The sequence below is a fragment of the Strix aluco genome, chromosome 8 (assembly GCF_031877795.1).
Source record: "Strix aluco isolate bStrAlu1 chromosome 8, bStrAlu1.hap1, whole genome shotgun sequence".
In the NCBI taxonomy this organism is placed as follows: Eukaryota; Metazoa; Chordata; class Aves; order Strigiformes; family Strigidae; genus Strix; species Strix aluco.
Genome location: NC_133938.1, coordinates 23,897,485 through 23,914,901, shown reverse-complemented (window position 1 = coordinate 23,914,901; position 17,417 = coordinate 23,897,485). Strand labels below are relative to the sequence as shown.

Below are 17,417 nucleotides of genomic sequence, written 5' to 3'. Positions count from 1 at the left end.
TTTTCCCTATTTCTTTCATCCAACTGTTTTTCTACTTCCCGTTCAGCATTCGGGAACAAAACAAATGGAAAAGGGGGATGAAACCCTTTTTTTTTTCATGGTCTAGATTGCAGATTGGTTTAAACATTTTCAGTAGCAGAATATTAGCAGTTAATGTCACTCAGATTGTTTGATCTTTAGCTCATTAATAACTGTAAGACACCATTCTGGAACCACAGCTTCCCATCTTTTAATTCTCCTGTGTTGCAGAGGGGAAGGAGCTGCCCTTGCCGGCAGACTGTAATTCCTGTGAGACACAAGTGATTAAAAATGTAACTGGCTCCTTGCTGTTCTGCTGGAAGAATTATTTCAGGGGCATTCAAAGGAAGGAAGGCATGGTTCCATAAGCATAATCTTTAATGAAGCTTGTTAAATGATAAGCAATTTTCTGCATTGACAAAGAATAATAGGTTTACTTTTTCATTGTAAATTGAGATGTTCCTGCTGAAGGTTTCTGTTCCTTCTTTGAGCCACATGGGCAGCGACTCCCCATGTGATACAACTGGAGGAGTGATGATCACCGTAAGAGAAGCAAAGACAGTGAGAAATGAGCAGCTGGAGGTATGCAAGGTGTGGGAGGAGGGAAGGAGGATTTCCCAAAGTGGGTCACTGACAAAACAGACACCTTACACTGCAGCTATGTCCCCTGTCCCAACTGCCATTGCTGCACCCTGTTCCTGCCAGCTCTGCTCCCTCGGTGGTGCAGAAGGTCATGGGACCTGCTGTGCTCTAACTGGGGGGCAGGAATGGTAATTTTTTGTAATTTTTTTTTTCCCTAAGTCAATTCCTGGTTGTGCTTACATGGCAAAATCAACACCCCTAGCTCTAAGTAAGGGAAGAGCAGCCCATGGTTCAATAAATACAGTGAGATGATCTAGAGCCAATTAAAATGTGATGAGGCTCTAAAAATACAGCCAAGGTAAGTCAGGCTAAAAAACACCAAATCTCTCAAATGACCTTCCCTCTGTCCCCAAAACAACAGATGGGAAGCATCCAATGGCCAGGACATTTGTGTTGCAGTGAATGCTACCAGCATACATCAAATAAAACCTAAAGGGTGAGCTACTGAGGGAATGATTTTCACATTCCCTCTCATGCACAAGAGGCTATCAGAGGTTCCTGGACTCCAGTTCATGTTCGCGTGGCTTGGCCTGGCATTTCTGAACAGGCCTAAACAAAAGCACTACAGAAGCATCACCAAGTCAAAGAAGTTAAAATTAGTATGTTTATCATGACTTTCGTAAACACCATCTCAAAGTCTAAAGATTCTTAATGCACAAGAAAGTTAAATGGGAAAATGAGTAAAATCAGTTTTACCAAATATAAAAGTCAGAAGCAATAAACAATCCTGCAACTGTTCTGTCTCTGGTAACTTGCATTAAAATATATATAAAGTGTTCTGGGAACTGAAGCAATGCTTCAGTTCAATAAAACTAATGCAATTAAAGAGAAAGAATCCTGTTTTTCCCCTGCTTGCAATTTCAAATGAGAGCTTCCTAAAACTTGTGACCATTGCTGGAATCCAATTCAGGACCCCAGCTTATCAAATTCCCATCTCTGGCACCATGCCTTTGAGGTATTATAAAGTGCTGCTCATCACACCAGCTCTGTCTATGAATGCTCCAGATAACTTTAAAGTGCAGACACCCCATTTTGAAACAGGCAAGTGTTCACTGTGAATCAAAATGGAGTCATCAAATGTGTGCAGCCTTCAGCCAGTGCTCCTTTTCTTGCAAGGCAACAAAGGAAAATGTGTTAGCACAAAGTCTCCCTGTAACATTTTTTTAAACTTGGAAAGCTTTGCAGGACAGCATACCTACGCAAAGCTGCAGGTTTCTGAGACCCTGTAGAGCAAGCATCTTATTCAGTAATTCATCCCGGGGCTGAGAAACCGCCAGGCTAATGAGCTCTCCTGCAGCCTCTTCCCCTGCAGGTGCTTCCCTGGAAGCACAATCTTAAATCAGACACCGCCATGCCAGATGTAACTCCCCAAACAAACACCAACCCCTCCCTCCCAACGTGGTTTAAGCAAGCCATGACAGCACTAGAATCTGATTTTGATGAATTCACAAACTTCTTTTCCATTCAGACAGTGGGAGCCGAATTAATACCTCAACTTCTTTAATGCTGAGAGCCATGTCTTGGGAATTCAGTACAGGAACATATTAATCTCTCTGATAGGCAATAATGCAATATATTACTGATGGGGGAGCCAGCACATCAGCACTGTGATAGTGACCCTGACCAGCAGATGACTGAATGGGTAAGGAGAGAAGGAGCTGCTCTAGCTTGAAGGCACAGCCTCAACTTTGGCAGGCAGTCCTTCACGCTTGTCCCACTACTAATTTTCCAATGCATTACTTTGTCGCTTGGGTATCCAGAAACACTCATTACGAAGGTATGTGACAGCCCCTGATAATACATGTCTGTGGCAAAATAATTGATCCCTCTCTGCAGTGGTGATCTTTAACGCTCATAGGGCATGGTAGGTTATTAGATGGAAGGCACCCTTTGATGGTCTCTAGCGTAATACGTTACCAGACAGCAATGTGCCAACTATCTATCACTTACGAAATAATGTCATCCCTGGAAAAGGGCCTGGCAGCAGGGGTTAGGGGAGGAAGACCGTTTAATTATATTTGTGGAAGAAAAGATGTCCTGAGAAGAGTGGGCAGCCTGATTATTTATTGGCTGTTCAAAAGCACTGAACACAATCTAAGAAAAAGATCAGGCTCTGAGATACGGCAGTTCGCATTGCTGTACAGACTCTAGCCTTGAAGTCAAGTTCATGCTGAAGAACAAAATTACCTCTTACAATATGTGGTTTACTTCTGAAAATGAAAAGGGTAAGAGACATATTAGTAATGTTGGCATTAGTGGAGGCAGCTGTTTTTAGATATTTGGTATTTCAGGGATGTGAGTTTAGCATCGTTATTAGAAGTACAGCTTACTATATTCCTCTGCTAACTTTCCAACAGGGAACAGATGGTTACCCTATTACCAGCCATTTGCATTTAACATATTGTAATGATTTATATACCACATGTCACCTAACAAAGTGAAAACAGTCGATGGCAACTAATTAGTTGAGTGTTAAGACACATATCTCAATGTACATATCCTTATTGTAATCAAATTTTATCTTTTAGGTTCTTAATAGGTTTAATACGCAGCATAACAGAAATACTGATGGCAGTTAAATGTGAACCACCATGTTCCTCTGTCATCGGGACAGCACTGCTATCATTAACAGTTGTACCAGTACTCCCGTTACATGCCTGTTTTATGAGTGATGGTGCAGGGAGGACAGATTATAACAATCCATTGTGCTTCTCTACCAATCTTTCTTAAGTGTATTTCGAAGTACTTTATAAATCTTAACATATCAGATACTGGCTCATATTACAGGCCAACACATATCTAGAGAGGATGCAAGTGGGGATACTGCATGGCAGAGAGGAAAGACACTCTGCATAGCTCCCGTAAAGGCAGAAATAGATTTAAGGGTGAAAATGAAAAGAATCACAAGGTCTTCCAGGGAGTTTACAAGGAAGAAGCAGACAACTATTGACATTTGCACAAACATCAAAGTCAGAGGATAGACTCAAGGGTTCAAAGAAAGAGCATAATTTTAGAAAACTGCCTTCCAGCACTGGGACATGGGCATGTGTATGTACCATATATATTGCATTATCCATAGCATGTCCCAAGGCCTGATCAGCCTTAACCCACAGTATGAAGCTATGGGTTATCAGCCTCTTCCTGAAATGTTTTTGTTTGGTTTTAGACTTACTTTAAAACAGTGGTCATCACCTCAGAAATGTCAAAAATGTCAAATCAGCAAAGTACAGCTATGTTATTCCAGAGTATAGCAGCATTTCCAGCATAAAAGTCATACCATTCATTGTTTTTTACTAATTGCTACCTGCTTAGAAGTCTGGATGAACTGTTGTGTGAGCAACCAGATGCTGTTCACGGACAGATTCTAAGGCTCCAAGGACTCAGTGTGCTGCAAAAATTAGAGGTGTTCTTATACAGTAGTGGTAGTATATCAAGAAGTTCTCCAGTTCTTGCTCCCTCCTAATGTTATTAGGACGCCTCTTGCCATTCAGCATCCCTTCATTTCTACCATGCCCCATGAATCTAACCAGGACACAGCCCGTTCTCCTGCGAAGGGCTGCAGCTAACATTATGCTTTCCTGAATGTGTCAGCAGTCAGACTTTCTTTTGGGCATGCTACCTGCAGCATAACCCCTTGTCTCCATTTCCCTGACCATATTGCTGCCTGCTAAATTCACAGCATTGCTGTTTCTTTCTGTAGCTCTCTTCTTACATTTTCATGAACAAGATTATATTCTATGAAAACAGAATTACAGCAGTGTTGAAAACTTATCCTGTTGTTTAGCCCAATTAACAAGATGTTTCACCTGTGTTTTGCTGCTGACTCACTTGCACTACAGCCCGTTGTGATCAAGTAGGGACCATGATGATTCCCTTTGTGCATGGGTCACTAGTACTGCTGAGGCCCATTAATCCCAGAGATGGACTCAAGAGTGAAGGAGAGGAAGGGTTCTCACAGACCCCACGTAATGAGACTATTAGACCTCGACCTTTACTAACTCACTTTCTGGTTTTCTGAATACGTGCCTCCATGTGACACTATCACTGGATGTAGCAGAACTGTCCTGCTTTACAGCAGCCTTATTATACAAATATGAGATAGGATGAAAAGACTGACAGGTGTGGGTTTTTTTCTCATTTCTTTTAAACAGAAGCTGGGACAGTCTCCTTACTTCTGTCCTCCCTCCCTCCTTTCTTTCTTTCCTTCCTTCTGTCCTCCCTTCCTCTCCATCACTTGTTTTCCCTCAGTCCTCCTACGTGAACACATTTGAAACTCACTGGTTTAATACGCGTAACTTCACTGAAATTACTCTCGATTTACAGGATGACATCTGAAACTAGTATCAGGTCTGGTCTCTTGTTTCAATACTTCTCATACCATATAGGGAGTGATACATAGCATTTACTATGGCACTGTACTAGAGGCAAATAAGAGGAAAGGTGGCAAAGTTAACTCTCTTAGTTTCAAATATTTCCCTAAATAACAGCTGAATGATGGCTCTTTTATTGCAACTAACAAAAAAAGATTAACAGAGAGAGAGAAACATCGCCTGTGTCACGAGAAAGCACATGGATTTTCTAGGTTCAACTACTACCTTCTGAGGCACTTCACATACTGAGGAGTAGCCAGGAAAAATCAGCTCTTAAGCACACGTAATTAAGTACTGAGATGGACAAAATGGCAGGCAATCTCACCATGCTGGTGCCCGTGGAAGGGATCAGAATGTTCAAGAAAAAAGCAAAAGAAAAAAACCCCCACAAGTTGGTAGTTCCTGTTACTTGTGAAATACTTGAAAATTTTTAAACTTTTAACATGACAATATGTTGTACCACTCCAGCTTTAACTTCAACCTGAAGGACATCCCTGTGCCACGAATCATTTGTATATGTGATCCAGGAGCTCCTTAAGCTTATTTCAGTGTTTGCATTAAATTGAACTCTTTTGAAATGAAAAGCTTAAAGGAAAGAAAGTTTCTGCAAGATATTGGAGTCACTGAATTTATTCAGAAAGGCTCTTTGGATAGCTTTTCAGCATACAAAGCAACACAGAAAGAAAATTTCTCTCTTCTTTCATCAGGAGTTTCATCTCCTCTTCTTTAATGTTCAATGGCAAAATGAATTATACTACAAAAAGGCTTGGTGACTCTCCTCAAGCACTCTGATCCTGCACGATACTGAGCTTCCTTGAAAGACAGCTGGGGGAGATCAGTATGGAAATACTTGACCTCTTGCAAAATGGGCCAAGAAAAGATGAACACATGCTAATGAGCAAAGGTGGTGAGTGAAACCTGGTGATTTAAACCCACTAGTTTCAAAAGTGTGTAGCAGAATTAGAGACCTAGTCAGCCATCCAGACTCTACTGCTCTGCTCCCCTTCCAGCCACTACAAGACTGAGACCACTCTGAGCTGATGGACAGGACTTGTGTCACCAGGATGGAGGGTGGAAACCAGTATTATTTGAACATGGGCAGGAGTAAAACCTACCCAGGACATCTGTACTGAGTAAACCATTGGAAACTGCTCATGTGTGAATAAACACAGTGACCATTTAATTATTTCAATTCCTGATGATCCTAGATTTGTTTACAAAAAATGAAGGACCATTTTCCTTAGTGACATATTACAGTAGATATATTAAAAAAGCTAATTACACTTGGGAGTGAAAGATAAATTGACATGCTCTTAAATACATACATTTATTTTTCTTTCCTGTTCTCTAATGAGTTCATAATTTAATTGGAGAAACTGCTAGATTCCCTCCAAATACTAGTGAAAATCTCAAAGGAGAACAAGCTGCTTATGCAAGTGTTCTCATAAAACAAAGAGTATTCAAGTACGGTAAATAAATACTAGAAACCAGAATGGTATTCAGTTGTCTCCTTAAAAGCCTACATATCTTCATATTGATGGTCTGGTTCTGAGCTGAACATTAATGAAAACATTTTCTGTTATAAATAAAACTAAAGCACTTCTATATATTACAGCATCCCTAGGGCAAAGTTCTGCTTTTGGGTAAATTACAGAGGGATATTATTACAGTGTTGTCAAGCGTATGCCAGAGTAACATACAGATTTAATCCAATTAATCCAGCTGTAGAATGGATCTGTAGAATAAACCAGAGGATGAAACATGGTACAACCCAGTCTAGACGGTGTGACTGTCTGCTGCAGGCTGCAGTGCGAACTCCCAACTCAGGGCGGCAGATCAGCTCTTTTTAAGAGGAAGGGCACTCACCTACCCCAAACACACTGCAGCAATACTGAGTTGGTTCAGGGTCACAGCTGGCAGGAGGGGCAGGCTGAATAAAAAGACAAAAAAGTCCCAACCCCCTAAGTAGCAAATATGATTTCCTTCAGAGTAATTTATTCAGATGCTGAGATGGATTTAAATTTAGAAGAGATAATGTGTAATGTGAGAGCAAGAAACTGTTAAAAACTGAGGACACTTTTCACTTGTGTACTGTGAGTTAAAGGTTTCTATTGCTGCTGGAACTGCAACCGTCACTGAGACAGGGTCAGAAAACCCTGGGGCTTAAATACAGAAGCTTCAAGGCGAGAAGAGTATAAAAATAAATTCGAAAGGGCTTAATAACATTGCACAGAGGCTGGATATTCTGGTGTCAGAAGGAAACTGGTGGCTCTTAGATCAAAACCTAATCACCCAAAAGCAATAAAATCCTTTGTTTTAGCCAGCTAGTCATTCCATCACCCACTGGGGTAATGCTTTTTTACTAGCATCCTGAATTACAGTTAATTTACAGTGTATAAATGTACACATCACTGACAATATAACAGTTAAATCAAAAATACTTTGGAATGAACGTGGTTAAACCTTTAGTAGCCTGATCCAAAATCTGCTAGGAACCTTTTGCTTGACTTCAAAGGAATTATTATCAGCATTTGAGTGAACTTCTACCAAAAAAATGTTAAAAAAGGGAGCTGTGCCTCACAGCTTACTGCCAGAACTGTCCTTCACATGAAACTGAAGACTGGCAGAGCCCACAGACACTCCAGGCCACCCCTGCAGGCAGTGAAGTGAGAGAAACGTTCCTGAGGTTACCGCACAAGGCATCCTCTGATTCTCTGCAGCAAGGCCAGACAACGGGGGAAATGTCTGCTCTTTCTTAGTTTCCCATCCCAGAAGACTTTATTTATGCATTAGTCGACCTTTCTAGCCGTTAGGACCATCTTGCTTCAGCAGTTAATTAACACAAGTGCCATAATTTAATACAGTTAATGCTACTTGATGCCCTTTAATGTACCTTCCATTAGTGATATTATTGTAGTATTACCCTGTAAATTAAAATGAGATCAAGACTAAGAGAGGCTCTCTTTAATTAAGGTACTGGCACACTACATTGTCCATTATTCAGTAGAAAAAAATCACCCTGATTTAGCGAAGCCAGACCATCGGTAAGTCAGAATTAGCTCATGTGGATTATTAAGTTTCTTGAATAATGTGAGAACAATGGGGTTGCTGAAATTTCTAACAGCCACGTTTCCTTTTTTTCATCATCTTAATAAATACACAATGGAAGTGGTAAATTGAAGATGAATAAACTGGTGGTAATAGAGGAGGTAAGGCATTTATCGAGAGTACACAGGTTTTCATCTCTAATGCAACATACATTGGGCTTATTTCACACCAAAATGCAAAACAATGACAAAACCAACCCTATATGAAGTGAGCAAATCTCCTATCTATAATTCACTATGAAGTATTAACCACCCCAGCATCTTGTATATTAAATATGGTGGCTTTAAGATAGATGCTCTTCACTATCATTGGTCCTTAAAATACAGTGTGAAACAAATTACATTTTATGCTGCCTTTAGAAATGTGCTATTATGAGCTTCAGTGATTCTTCACGATATTTAACCTACAGGTTATTTTTTTTCAGTAAAAGGACTAGCTTTAAAATGTGTCTGCTAGCATCACTCAACCACCACATGTCAAGCTCCTTGGTAATGGCCCTTTGTATCTCATCCTCATGGAACAGTCTAGTCTAGCTTTACTAAATGTATATAAATATCTAGGTCTGAAAGCACGGAATATGAAACGTACCAAAAAAAAAAAATAATTGTAACTTACTTTCCAGTTAACATCCTAAATTAAGGTGCAAAGGCTGAAAAGCTCAGCTGAATCAGAAACAGCAGCAGAAAACCCCTGGTAACCCTTGCTCGCCTCCATCGTGTTCCCATGCACAGGGAATGCCAGGGCACGTGACTATAATGTTGATTTGGAGACTCTTGGCGGGGGGACCTGTAAGATTTCCGGTAGGAGACCAAACATACCTAAAACCAGGTGACATACTGCAAGTTACACTTGGTGCAACTGAATAATCAGGGGCTGTGTACTGCAGCCCCACGGCTACTTAGCAGTAAGCAAGCCCACAAAATCTTTGACAAGGAGGGCTCACTACATATTGGAGGAAAGGCCACCAAATCCCTAAAGAGCTGTTCTTCTCATTAGCAGAAGAGTGGTAAGAATTCACATGAATCTAATCTAGTGAGATACTATTACACATCAGATATTTAAAAGAAAGCATGTGTCCAATTACTGCAGCATTTAGACAAGCATCAGTATCAGGTAAGTTCTCTCTACAGTCATGCTTCATTTCTATAGATCATTTTTCACAAGACTTCCATGCCCCAGATGTGCTCAGAAGGTTTCTGTTTCTAATTTGCATGCAATGCACTCTTTTTTAATCCTTCAGATGCTTTCTTTGATAAAGTACTGATAGTCTAATTGAAGTCAGACTAAGCTCCAAACGGGTTTTCAGATGAGGAGTAGCTTTTCCTTAAAGTGTAAGGAGTTTCCAATCCTGAGCCTTGATATGATGTCTCTGTAGAGCTAACCTATGTGGAGCCCAATGGAGAAAGAATACACATTAAATAGAACATATGTATTATTTTTTATCTGCTGAGGCTAATTCTACCACAGTATTTCAAACAGTATCTTAAGCTGTCCATGATCCACTTAGCCCTCCCAAGAGACTTCTGAAAAATAATTTACAGTGTAACTAATGAGAATTACAATTCTTAAAACAGCAACATTTATCTTATATTTCACACGTGCAGTTAGTGATTCTGTATGTATGCATACATATTTGGTGTGGACACAGAAGATTGTAACTACATGCTAAATCTACGGTCCTAAGAAATGTATTTGGATGTCATATAAAAATATGTTGGCACTGCAAAAGTGCGTATGCATTCAAATCTGTGTGTGGCATCAATTCTTCCTTTATATGAAGTTAGAAGAATACTTTTCAATTGATTACATCACAGTAATTTGATTCTATTTTGATTTTATGTATCGATTTTTGCAATATGGAAATGCTTATGAACATGAAAGCTTGTATAAAAGAGGTAAAAAATGGCAAACTCACTACAGCAGTAATAAAAATATAGTCACCAGTGTTTATATAATCACTGTCTCTACTTTTTTTTTACTCAGTCCTGTGTCTGCAAAAAATGCCCTGGGCTTCCAATATACATTGGCTTCTCTGTTCATTTTGATACTTAGCTTCTCTTAAAAAAAAAAAAAAATAAAAAAGGATGATTTGAACTCTCTATAGAAGAAACTGAGAAGAAGGAAAAGGTACATTAGAGAGGTGAGTGAATTGCTAATAGGGAAGGTCCCATTTATTTCTTCTGAACAAACTGGCATCCAAGACATGTAAAGGGTATCACCCTCCTGCTTGAGGTCATCAGTCAATTGCTAGTTTGAGTTGGGAAGAGAATTTCCCAACAGAAATGTCATTGCAGAGTTATTATTTTTGGAACTATGGCACCTGACACCAACCACTGCTTGCTCTAGAGGGACTATTTGTCTTGAACCTAGCTGAATAATCATCTTTGTTATATTCAAATCAGTCTCTCTAAAACACTCTTGTTTTTTCCCATTTTACTTCATCTTTACTGCATTTCAGAGCTAATTAAAGTACAAGGAATGGACTCTAATCTCTGCTGCCTTCCTTGTTCACAGGCAGTTCATAGCCAGACCTAGTGGGAAGGGTCTGTGCAAGGGCTGCTGTATCCATCACAGCTTACATTAAAGGCCTGAAAAAGTCAAACGATAAAACAGAATCTCTCTTTTTATTTAACTGCCATCAGATCAGGCTCCAACTATATAAAAGCAGAAAATGTCCTAATGCCAGGGTGCATTCCTGAGCCAATATAAGAAACTGTTAATACTATCCTGCTTGTAAGACCTAGGGCTCATGATCCCAGGCTAGTGACAGCAAGTACCTGGTACTTTGTGCCACTGAGTCTAAAACTTCTAGTATGACCAGGAACAGACTTCAGCCGAGCCAGCTTTCCAATGACATGTCTTGGCAGAAAATGTCATTGTGTTTGGGGAAATAAACAGTTTTGAGTAACCTCTAAAACTAAACACACATGCCTGTTTCTAATGGTATATATTCTCTTACCTTCCGTATACCCTTATGTCTGAAATTGCATAAAAGTAGCGTGCCAGGTGTTGCTCATCTACATATATTTCTCCAGTTGCTGGCCTAAGCAGTCTTATCCTCAGATCTGTGATGGTAAAGAAATCTCTTAACTTCTTGGTTGTGTCAAGCTGGCCATAAAGAGAAGCCATGTTATGAAGCCGAGGTCCAGCAAAAAAAGCAAATCTATCTTTGATTTCAAAGTGGATTATTTTACTATTTGTCATGTACCCGGTAGAGTATTCCTCTGTGCAAATGATTTCTAGGACTGTCTGCTGTGATAAATCCTTCACTGATTTTGGATCCATGTGGAAAGCATCTAAGCAGTCTGTGGCATAATATTGGTAGGGCTGCCATGTTCGTCCATAGTCGAGCGATTTCTCCAGAATCATTTGGTCTGGACGGCCAGATTCAAAAGTGATAACTATGTTATCTGTAAGCTCAATGGTTTTGTTCCAGGAGAGTGTAATATTAACATGAAGAGGCTTTGGATAATCCTTCCAAGTTGTGGACTGCCAAAATGTGGAGGGATGTCTTCCTTCGAGATCGAACATCAGTTCTGGAGGATGAGCCAGTTCTTGGGTATTCGCATCACATTCATTATTGCACATGTAGGGATTCCCCTGGAAAAGAGCAAAGCAGTGTTAAAGGGGCACGGTATAGGTGACTGTGACACATAAAGATGTTTCTTGTCTGGCACATGACAACTGCTGCTTTTTCTCCAGGAGGGAAACCAAGAAAGAAAAAACAAATGCTTGTGAGGAAATACCTTTATCTTGACAAGATTTATCCTGACCATTTTACCTGTTAAAGTAAATGTACACACACACATAGACAGCACCCTTGCTATATATAAACATGCACATAAACATTTTTCTTAGTATGTTTTAGAGAAAGAAAAGAGCTTATTTACCCTGAACAACTTGGACCAGTGAGCGAGTCACAAAAGACTGAGAACAGTAAGCAAGTCTCTAATAGCTCAGTAACAACTCCAACTCTTCCTAGAAAGATGCAGCAGCTGAAGAGAATTTCTTTTTAAAACAAGTATGTTCCTCAAGAGCTCTGCTCACAAAAGTAATTTTAGGGCAAGTGTTTTGAGGTCAGCAGTGAAGCCAGTATGTACTCTGTATGAACCAATACTCAGTACACCTTCAAGTTTCCTTTCACCTGGGTGTGAAATTTATCATGCTTAACTGTGCTCCCAGTTTAGCACCAGCTTGCCCTAAAACATTTACACTCGCCACCAAAAGCCATTACAAAACCAGTGCTCTGCCAGCTCTGGGGCTTGATTCAGACATCTGCCATCTTATTACAGTGTAGTGAAGTACTTCAGGAAAGACTTTTCACAAGACACTGGCTCCAATTTATCAGGACAAGATAATCCGGCACTTGATTAGGTGGGAGGTGTCAGCAGCTCCAGCTGGAACGCTGCCGAGGTGGCTGGAGCTCTGAACTGGGGGTTGAGTTAAAAACAGCAACAAAAAAAGCTTGCCAATACTGCTGCTTGTCCTCTGTAGCAAGGTGAAAGTGAATTATTCTCTTCCTGGCCTTTTGATGCATTAACTTGCACGCTACAATCTTCTGCTTCTGCACAAAGGCTACTTTGTCTGCAGATTGGGGATATCTTGCAGCAGTTGCCAAGATATCAGACCCCGTGGGCTGCACTGAATCACATCTATCTAATTTCAGCTTTCAACAGTACATTAATATTTTGCTACTTGTTCATTCTGCGTTTGTTCCAGAGCAACCGCTGCCCTGTATCCATCCCTCTGCCTTACATATGGGTTGTGGAAGAAGCCATGCCTCTTTTCACTGATGGTCAGCACTGCTGGGGAAAAAGATGCACACGGCTCAAGCACTGCTCAATAGGGGTTTAAGTGTAGCTGTTATTGTAAGTGAAGCAGAGTTCCCCTCACCTACCCTGAAAACAAAACAAGCCCTGCTATGATAATAAACCTTTTTTTTTTTTTTTCTTATAATTACAGTTATGCTTGTCTCCATCTCAAAGACTCAGGGAAATGAAGTGATTCAGTGCCATCCAGTGTGGGAAATGGGTTTCAAACATGAGTTTCCACCTTGGCTGCTGCTCTGCTCCTTGACATACTCCCACAGAACACAACCAAAAGGACTTCTGCAGTCACTTCAACCTCCCCACTAGCAACTTCCTCTTACCTGGGCAGGGAAATACTATTTCCTTTCTCTCTCTCTTTCCCATTAATATAGCTGAATGCTAAAACTGACAACGATTCACTGAGACTCGAAGTTAGGAAAAAAACTACAAGACAACAAAAAGGGTTATTTGAAAAGCAGCACACTGCTTGTTACACTGACAGCTTCAAAGCATGCAGCTGTAACTGGAAATACTCTGCAAAACGTGTCTATAATAAGTCCCTGTTACAGCTCTGATTTCAAGCTCACGGTTGCTATTTCTATGCCTTCCTTTTGAATAAAACAGTGAAAATCAAAAATAAGTTTCAAGCAGAATAGAGAAAACACCGAATTTTTTATTATTTAAGCTCCATTTAATATATCAGACACAAATGCCAGAATTTGCTAACTTAGGCCATTTCTCTTCCTTGGGGAAAATATACATACTGTGAAATCTGTAAGGTTCCAGACCCTTTGAATATATGTAAATACCAATTTTGCAGAAAATTCTCAGTGTTGCATATATCACCTTTCTGAGGTTTACTAGAAAAATCTGGTCACTTCTCTACCTGTCACCACGAAGCTGCTTGCCTACCTATAACGTACATGCTTCTGTCATCGCTTTGGTAAAAGCAACTTCACTGGGAGGTCATGGGTATCAAAACTCGGCAAATAAAATGCTTCTGGGTAGTCAGACAGGTGCATTAAGCACTGCTGAGGGATGACTTTGGTTTCCTGCTCCACAAACAGCCACTGAGTCTGTTGTGATTCTTCATGTTAAAAACTAAAGGTGCTCTGATTCGCTAGTCCCTGGATGCTGGAGGAGGCATGTTTTATGACTTCCAGTGGGTAACCCAGATTGTGTGGGACGTATTATTTCTTTCGGTATATAACAGTTGATTTCTTTGTCTCCCTTTTTCTTTCACCTTTTCCTGAGGTGCCAATATAATCAGAGAGCACTGGGAGACAGGGGTCTAACAAAACACAAGCTAGTGTGAACACAGTAAGATCATGAGAGCTGGTAGCAATAAGGTACCTAAAAGAATGGTGCAGTGAATGCTAAAAATCAGTCCTAGCTTGCTGCTGAATGGTAGTCTACGTCTCTGTAGGCACAAAGCTTTTTGGGAAAGATGAGGGTATTCCAGTTAATGGCAGAGTATAGTTACAAATGGGTCAGAATCACAGTGCTCTCCTGCACCTGAATGGTAATGTCAGTGGCACAACCTGCCATTGAAACCCTGGGGTAAGGACATCACTGCAAATGGGAATCCTAATGAAAAGCTTCAGACATATCTTCCCCAATAAACTGAATTATTCTTTTAATTTTATAGCACGCAATTCTCTTTTAAGAGGTGAATGATTTGATGACACCAAAATAACCTGTGTGGAGTTCAGTATTCTAGAGAGGAAATTAGTAAAAAAAATCTAAGCTGCTATAAGCCGATAAAATAAATGACCTGAATTCTAACCAAGGGAGGGGGAGAGAAACGATGAGTTTAGGTAAGTTCCCCTCTGCCTATTGACACAGCAGTCACTGATGCAATTTTGAAATATTTAACGTGATTACTGCTTCAGAGGTTTGGAGTCAGATTCTCGTTTTCTCTACCAGCAACTTGGCTTTAAACGGCTTCTAACTAATCTTAAATGTAATTTGCATATTAAGTCACACTTACATTACCAAAACAGTGTAAAGGGGTCCTACCCTACATGAACGTCCTTTAGTACATGGAGGCATGAAAACAATTAATTTAATTTGGATTAGTTACATAATTTAATGTCTTGATCTCTGTGATAATCCTCTTTAAGATCTCTATCTCAGTAAAATGAATACAACAAAAAGAAACTTTCCCCAATTTGTGAAAACTAAGCCCATTCTGTGTTGGGGGCATCTAAAGGACTGGAGCATTAGCAGCTGTATGTAATTTTGTGATCAGCAGGCAGCTGTAAATAGATCTTTATTTAAGCTTTCCAAGCAGCAGCTCTTCAGCTGGACAAGGTAGAAAATATTTCTAACTTTTCAAAACTACATTTAAGCCATTAGGAGATTTCTAAATAATTAAACACTAACAAATACTTCTAAACACTTTACTGCTAATTAGTGTAAAAGGTAGCTGAAGCTTTCCCAACACCATGACTAGAAACCCACTATTTTCCTGCACAGTAATTGCAAATTGATACTAAATAGCTCCTTGCAGGCAGGCAAATTAAGTTGCTATTTATTTTGTTTTAGGCTGCTCATGGACTTCAAAATATTACCAAGACTACTGACATAGTCTAAAAGTTTTGACTTTAGGATGAGCTACCCGTTACAGTTTGATCACGCTCAGCCCCAGCTAGAAAGAGCGGAGTTAACTGAGAAGCTACTGATTAGGGCTGACTGGTCCCAGTAGGGTTTCCCCTCAACTAACTGGATTTCATTTGTTTTAGCACACAGTGATGTCTGTTTGTGCCAGACAGCTTGAACTTTTATAGTGGTGTCTGAGGTGCTCTGCAAGTGTCCCTGCCTGGGACGGGGTGCTGGTGCTGACCTTGCTCCCACTGGGCAGGAGCGTGTCTTACCAAGCTCATCTTCAGGAACAACTTGGTGGCAGACAGGACAGTGACCCTAGAGTGAAGATTTTGGTTAAACACAGAGGTCTAGCAGTAGTATGACCTTTGAATGTCAGCAGAGGAGCTGGCAGCGGTGCTGCAGCTGCCATTGGAGGGTTAAAGTCCGAGCGCTGCTGCTCAGGAGAAGCTGCCGTCTCTCATCAGGAGAGTGCCTCAGCAGCATCAGCACAGGCTTAGGGCTTGATTGAAGATGTTGCTGCTTTCAATATGCTTCCTGTCCACACTAACACCTCATGGACTTTTTTACTCAGGAACAAAGACAGAGGGGCTTAACCCTTCTGCAGCGTGAATATTGGAAGCTGTATCACAGATTACATGCTGTAATAGACACCTGGCTAAATCCCTACAGAAGATTATAACTTGCATTTTCAAACTGGTGAAGGCTGCTGGGGTCAAGCAGGCCAAGATTTTAAGAAGGAGAAAAATAAATTTTCAAGAAGCGAGTCACAGCAACCGATTTTTATACTGCTGCCTCAAGGTAGTTAGCTCGGATGCACAAGACAAGAAATAAACACAGCCTGACTCACGTTTGGAGCGAGGTTGTGCAGTAAATTACTGCATTCAAATCACAGTTTTGGAAATAATAGAGCACTTCTGTTTTCCTTTCCAAAAGACCGTTACAAGTAGTTCGCTTGGTACTGTGTTGTACATTGTAGATGACTAATTAGACAGTGATAGCTAATAGCAGCAATTGCCCTAATGCTTACATTTTGCATGTGGTTTCTAACCAGGAATTACTTGTTTACCATGACAGAGCCAGATTATGAAACCGTTAATTGGGAGATACTACACATTAGGCCTTGTTCTCCTAAGGGCAAACAGACAGTGTGGTGGAGGACTGGCAAGGCACAGAATCTGTCACATGATAATTGATGTTATCAAACTCACTACATCCATTAGATGGTTTGAGAGCATTTCGGACAATGTCTGCAGAATTACTGTTGTCATGAAGACAGGGATGGCTGTAGACAAGCACATTTTACCATCGATAGCTTTTCATCACTGCAGTGACAGCATTTTAACTTAAGTGATTTAAGTTAAGAAAGAAAAAGTGCTAAAATCTCAGTGAAAGATTTGATGCACTTTCACAGAGCTCCCAAGCAAGAGGCATCTGGATGGCCAGACAAGCATTTTGAACTCTGAGTTGTAGGCTGAACAATATACATTCTCCAAAACCAGCAAAAAGAAAATAAAAGCATGTTTAAATCAATAACTTCTGGGGAGATTTAAAAAGATTAAATCAGGGAAGATCTGACTGGCCAAAAATAAATAATAATGCTTAAAAACTTCACGCACTTTTAAGCTTGAAAATATATTGCAGATTATGGCCCTGATCCTGCAACAAACTTGGTGCAAGCAGGCTCTTAAAATTCAGATTTAAAAAAGATATTTAAGCCTTTAAAGATCTGGCACTTTGCCTTGTGGAATATAGACCTAGCTAATTAATCTTCATGACAACACCTCCAAGAGGTATGGGATCCTATCCCAAATTTACATATAGATGCAGAATTAGAGAGAAATGCTTTTGTATGATGAACTCTGTA

General features: G+C 40.2%; 1 protein-coding gene across 8 annotated transcripts in view; it reads right to left on the bottom strand.

The window, feature by feature from the left end:
* NTNG1 (netrin G1) overlaps positions 1-17,417 on the bottom strand; it is a 157,344-nt gene that overhangs the window by 76,614 nt on the left and 63,313 nt on the right. For all 8 annotated transcript variants that reach the window (XM_074832658.1, XM_074832665.1, XM_074832657.1 and 5 more), the window contains exon 3: positions 11,098-11,738. In XM_074832658.1, coding sequence (XP_074688759.1) covers positions 11,098-11,738 — 641 coding nt within the window. The remainder of the gene's footprint in view (positions 1-11,097; positions 11,739-17,417) is intronic.